Genomic DNA, 6669 nt, shown 5'->3' with positions numbered 1-6669 from the left:
GTGAATTTTTCGACAACTACAAAAAAATGTTGAGTTCCATGGATGGTGCTGATCATTTGTTCGAAGTTTCTGCGCGCGGTCAACTCGAGTATTGGGAATGTGAAGGCGATCAGCAACTCAATTGGAAAGATAAAGGTTTCCGCAGTTTATTGCGGCTACTCATGCAAGCGCGGAAAGACGATGCAGCTGACTTGGGCATACTTGGCGATCGCATACGGTATAACTCACGCGTGCAAAATATCGCGTGGAGGGAAGTAAATGGCGACATACGCATACGAATTTGGAATGGTGAACTGATCGAAGCTGATCATGTCATCTGCACTGCATCGCTGGGCGTGCTGAAGGAAACCCATCAGCAAATGTTTACGCCAGCGCTGCCGCCTGCCAAATGTCGCGCTATTGATGGACTCAAGTTGGGCACAGTCGATAAATTTTTCATGGAATTTGAAGAACCTTTTGAGCAAAGCGATTGGCCTGGCTTTTGCTTCCTTTGGCGCGATGAGGATTTGTCAGAGCTACGCAACTCTGTGAACTTTTGGTTGGAGGGCGTAATCGGCTTTTTTCGCGTTACTTGTCAGCCACGTTTGCTTCAAGGCTGGATAATCGGTTCGCATGCACGTCACATGGAAACGCTAACTCAATCGGAGATTCTCAATGCTCTGCAGTGGCTTTTTGAAAAGTTTCTTACTTTCGAAATGCCAAAGCCAGTGAAATTTTTGCGCACACAATGGTTTAGTAATCCCAATTTTCGCGGCAGCTATTCATTTCGTTCGATGTATACCGAAGAGCTAAGCACAGGTAGCACGGATTTGGCTATGCCGCTGACGGATGAAAGAAGTGAAAAACCATTGCTGCAATTCGCCGGTGAGGCGACGCACTCAAACTATTATTCGACGGTGCATGGCGCGGTAGAGAGTGGTTGGCGGGAGGCGAAACGCTTAACCGACTATTATCTGGGAGAAGTGGTGGCGAATCTTGAGATAGGCTGAAGTGGTTGTACATATGTATGTAGATATTAGTTAGCGATACTGTGGTAATGGTGGAGGTAGAAGAAATGATTTACTTATCAGCTGTTGAGAGCATTTGAGCGACTCTGCCTTATTGTTGTACTATACTAATTACTTGATTAAATTTTTTGTTGTATACATATATTATGTAACTGTTGGTGTTGGGTATTGAACCAATTCTTTATCTTTATAGACTCACTAGTTGATACACAGGACGGCTAGCCACATTCTACTTCCAGTTTAAGAAAAAAATTACTAAACTAGACTGCGGATGTTTATGCAGAAAACAAAGCCTTAAATATGTACCGCTTAACTATAAGAAAAGTGTATCAATTTGTATACATTTTGTTTATATAGTTATGTGGTACATTAGGGCTGGGACTATCCGCATATTCGAATATCCGGATATCCATGCGGATTATGCGTTGACACGAATAAAATGCGGATAGTATGGATATCCGGTTAATATTCGTTTGTGCAATTATTCGGATATCCGGACATACGAAGATCCGGTTAGTATTCGTATTTTCGGATATCCAGAAAAAAAAAAAACAACAAACTCACTAACAATATTCGTGAATTCAATTATGCACACGATAGAGTGAAATAGCCCTTGCCGGACTTGAAGTTGGCCCTTTGTTTTGTATCGTTTTGTCACAATATAAACAAGTGGGACTATTCTTGTCATCACTTTTTTGGAAATGCTATAATTTGATAAGGAATTCACCACGACCAAAAGTATCTAACAGCTTTCATTATTCCGTCCATGATATTTTAAAGCCATGAAAAAACTCTCGCGGTCAATTTTATATATTTTTTTTTTATTTTTACGAAATGATAGTTTAATTTCCCAATACCAGGCGCTCATGCATATGAAGTAGCAAGTTTTCTAAATTTGTTTTTTGAACTTTTTAATTTATTTATAGAAGCCTTTGATTTTGGAAATTAAAAAATTTATAAAAAACAATTTTGTGCGTAGAGATAGAAAATTTGTTACTATACATTTATGAGCGCCTGCTATTAAGAAAAGAAAATACCGAATATTATGCTAGCTTCCAGAGTAACCGGATTTTTCATTTAGGTATCCGGATATTCGAATATTCGGTTTAACCGGATAGTTGAAAAATCCGGATGAAGTTCCCAGTCCTATGGTACATACATATGTAGATTTAGGCCCACTTGCAGAATATCCAGAGTTAAATATATAAATAGATAAAGAGCTATTCTACGCAAGATCAATGGCTCTCTTTGCTTGGGAGACGGATATTAAAGGTGGAAAGGCGAAGTGGACGAGCTTTTGTCGATATGGAAATTATTAGGAGAATCAAGACAAAACGATTGCGCTATCTTGTACGTATCGTACGCTTAGATGGCGACGATCCAGTGAAAGGAACCTTCGATACAGCACCAAAGGGTGAAAAACTTTTACGCAGGTTTCTGAAAAAAAAACTCCCACCTAAACTCCGATTTTTAGAGATATTTTCCATACGGTCGAGCTCATGAATAACACTAAATTGAGACAAAATATTTTTTGCTTTAAGCAGTGACTATTTTTTGCTTGAGGCATCCTAATGTACTATACGAGTGCACTTTCTGCCATACTCCAGTTTCATGCTTGATTGCTGTTTAACATACATAATATCGAAATGATTGCTTCTTCCTTCTCTTCTGTTCAATTTCCCCTTCAGTTTTTGCTTGGCATTTTTTTGTATGTTCGGTATTCGTACCACTTTTACTTCAGAAATTTGCTGTGTTGATGTTCACTTTTTAGCCATTATTAGCAACGATAAACATTTTATGGCAGTTTAATTAACTTCATTTCTGTGCGGGTGTAAGATTCGCGTGCAATATGTGGCAATTTATTTATGTGTTGACGTTGAGTTATGCACTTGTGTGGCAGTATGTGCATGAGTTTGTGTATGTATGTATGAATGTATGAGCATATCAGCTGATAATGTCTAATTTATATATTTTTGACGTGCTAAATTTATAAAGTGTCAATTAATGAAGCTGTTTACATATCCTTCTTCTAACTGGGTAATTAAAAATGGCAGATGGCAGCATGGACTTATTTTTTCAAGAAAATCAAAAATAATGTAATAAAGCCAATATTGTACTTCTAATGGTGAAAAATTATTTATACGAATTAAGTAATCGAGTGCACTTAAACTAAAAAATGAGTTTTAATGGCATTGATATTAGGCACAAGTTATTGCAAGGCACTGTGAAAACTTGCACTAACTTAAAATATGTTAAATGGCGCGGACTCTTCTCCGAAGGAAGACCCCTCGATTATATGGATTCTGTATCGGCAAAATGAGCGGGCTGCCTATCAAATTAAAAAACATAGCAGATCTGAGAGTTTGGCAAGTTTAATGTGAAGAAGCGTTACACTGCTTTAGTGGAATTTTGTGCCAAAATAAAATTAACTTGCACCGCTTCAGAGCCAAAGGGCCAGTTGCTCAATGTTTGGTAACACCAGCTGCAGGTTTAACATCGTAATCGATATGAACGCGTCCATAACACATAACAGCGAATTGATAACGATGTTAACCTGTAGTTAGTGTTAACTAGACATTGAGTAACTGGCCCTAAATGCGGAACAGAACTCATAACATAAACATCATGGACAACTGCAAATATGGCCCCAGTCTGTGTAAGGAAGATAATAAAACATCTGCTTCACTTCTTTTCTTCAGATTTTGTCCCATCATATTAAGCGTTTATTTTTGAGTTAAATGCTTTATTATTCTCTGTTATTTTACAAAAAACATACAAATACTCCAAAGGCGCCTTAAAATAAAATAAAAATACATAAAAAACCCGGAAAACCGTGAAATTTCACGACAAAGGCACAAAAGAAAGTTCGAAAACTTAAAAAAAAATATCAAAAGGTCGGGAAAACTGTCTGAAAAGCACGAAAAATACATCTGAATGGTCCCAAAATAAATCTCGAAAAAAATCACGAAAAATTCTAAATATCCTTAAAATGAAACGCAAATATTCCAAAATATTTCTGTACGCTTCCGAAAATATCCCAAGAAATTTCCGAAAATTTGGGAAGAATCAGGAAGCATGAAAGATCTCGTAAGAAATCTCTAACGTTTTTGAAAAATAAAGCACGAAGAGTCCCGAAATTAGTCTCAGTGGTCCCCAAGAACATGGAAAAGCATGAAAGACTGCGAAAATATCCTGAACGATCACAAAGAAATCCGGAAAAATGCCCCAATGGGTCATCTAAAAAAATTTAAAATTAAGAAGCCTATTCAAATTCCAGACGGTTCCGACAAACTTTCGAGGAAACCGCGAAATGTTTGATGAAAAATCGTGAAGGACACAAAAACGCGAAAATAATTGCAAAGTTTTTGAAAAATAAATCATTAACAGGGCAATTTTGGCTAAGATATTTGCAAGTCTTTTGTCAGGCAAATGAAAGGCAGTAGGCATGTTAGTTTCAATGATTTTGTTTATTCTGGCACGAAAGTCTTACAAAGAAAGCTCCTTTGCCAACTTTTATGGTGGAAAGCTCTTTTGACAGAAAGCATTTGAGCATGTTCCGAATGGCGATGTTTATCATTTTGCTGGGGCTGCTGCAACAGTCGCAACAGCCGAGTGCAGAAAACACTGGTGTGCCATTCAGGAGATCCGAAGTTCGAAGTTTCTTTTAAGTTCTAGATTTTATTGTTAAACTAAATATATTTTTAATTTCATTCATTTTTTTCCTTTTCTTTAGTACAATTTTATTGAATTATATTTTCCTTTAATTAAGATTTTATTGTTCCAACAAGGGTAATAGGTTTTAATTTCGTTTATTTTTTAGAAACTTATTTTATGTGTTTTTCTCCTTACTTTAGTTTTTTTTTTTTAAATTTAACTTTTAGATTTGATAGTTAAAAAACACACAAATTTTTAATATAATTTGTTTTTAAAAACTGATTTTATGTATTTTTTTCTTTTTTAATTTAAAAATTCTTTTAATTGTTAGACTTTATTGTTTTAAAAGGCGCAGTATTTTTGAATTTCCGTTAATCTTATTTTTATTTTTTTTATTTTTATTTAAAAATACTGTTATTTAAAAAAAAAAATATCCAACAATTAAAAGAATTTTTAAATTACAAAAAGAAAAAAATACATAAAATAATATATAATAAAAATAAAAAAAAAATTTTAAATTTAACTTTCTCTTAATTTTTAGTTTTTAAACAGTTATGGCTTGAATACAAGCAGAATAACGCGGATACCTCCTCTTTAGTAGATCTTTCAATTAGTCTTTAGACAGAAAGGGGCTTTCAAGATAATTGCCAGAATTACTAAGTGTCTTATTTTGTCTTTCGAAAGGCTGTGGTGATTTTATTTAAATACAGTTGCCAGAATTGCCCTGTAAAAATCTCAAAAAATTTTCAACGATAACAGAGAAAATTCTGCCCATCATACATTTTTATTTATGTGCATCTGCTGAATAAATACTACTCATAATAATTCACTCGAATACGTCTTTTCAACAAATTAAACAATGCAGTGCAATCAAACAATTAAACAAGTCGCTTGAATTACTTACTAAGAAGCTACCGAGCATATCAAGTATTATTAGCGCAGTCAACAAAGCATTTCGAAAGAGAACTTGTAAAAATTCTTTTTCAAATAATTGTAATGCCTTACTTAATAAGTTTTTTTCCTACTTTTCATTCATGCAACGACATAAAAGTCATGCAGCTCGACGCAACTATTCATTTCCGCTTGTCATTCAGGTAGTTTCTTCATTTGCAATTTTATGGCATTTGCATAGTTATTTATATGAATCAGTACTTTTGCTGTGTTATTTGACATTATAGTTGTTTTTTTATTTTCAAATTCTTTTTTACTTATTTTCATTTTTTTTAGTTTTTTTTTTGTACATGAAAGTTTCAATTAAGTTGAGTCATTTCCATAATTAGTTGGTAAACTGCGCTCCGACACAAAGGTCATTTGGCACGACGGCATGCAGCCAGCCAGACCTGGTCACTTTTTTTGCGTCTTTCTACCATCCTTACGGTGACCATTCGTACCGATTTTGGCGGGACAGTATCGATTTTGAGAAAATTGTCCTGCTGAATATTTTTTAAAAGTCGGTACCGATTAAGTGTCCAGATTTTCCGTGTTTTCTTTATTTATCATTCATTAAGACTCCCCCTGTACTCTGACCCAAAAACAGTTTTTCGTACAAACGGGGCAGCACTTTCGTTAACACAAAGGACATAGAATATAAGTGAGTCATAAACATAGCCAGCATCCTTATTAATAATATAATTAATGAAATTATTAAAAATAATGCTAATAACCTCAAAAAAAAAGTTTCATTAAAATTTTGAGCTTTTTAATTAGATTTCTTAGAAACATTCTGAGTATGCAGTTTTGTAACCTATTCAATTCAAAGTGCAAATTTTAAATAGCTAGCACTTACCATTGATATTTGGTAAATTTTGTGGTAGGTGTTGCACATTTTCTCTATACAAAAAAATTGTTCAACATACTGTGTATGGTAGAAAATGCGCGAACAAAAAATTGCCAAAAATCACCGGTAAACCCAAACTTCTTCCAACTTGCGCTTTATTATACTAAAATTTTATTGGCTTAAAAACTGCATACTCAAAACAATTCTAGAAAATCTGATTAAAATGTTTCA

At 34.5% G+C, this 6669-nt stretch overlaps 1 protein-coding gene across 1 annotated transcript; it reads left to right on the top strand.

Moving 5' to 3' along the window:
- Positions 1 to 8: 8 nt before the first annotated feature.
- Positions 9 to 1092, top strand: LOC108381733 (spermine oxidase-like; the record flags this gene model as incomplete). The annotated part of the gene is made up of 1 exon (XM_017638140.1): positions 9 to 1092. A coding segment is annotated over one exon (981 nt), but the record flags the coding sequence as incomplete, so codon positions are not given.
- Positions 1093 to 6669: the final 5577 nt, after the last annotated feature.

The sequence above is a fragment of the Rhagoletis zephyria genome, unplaced genomic scaffold, assembly GCF_001687245.7.
Source record: "Rhagoletis zephyria isolate East Lansing unplaced genomic scaffold, Rhagoletis_zephyria_1.1 Rzeph_scaffold_23559, whole genome shotgun sequence".
NCBI lineage: Eukaryota > Metazoa > Arthropoda > Insecta > Diptera > Tephritidae > Rhagoletis > Rhagoletis zephyria.
The sequence above is the reverse complement of the archived record's forward strand: the minus strand, read 5'-3'. Positions and strand labels throughout refer to the sequence as shown.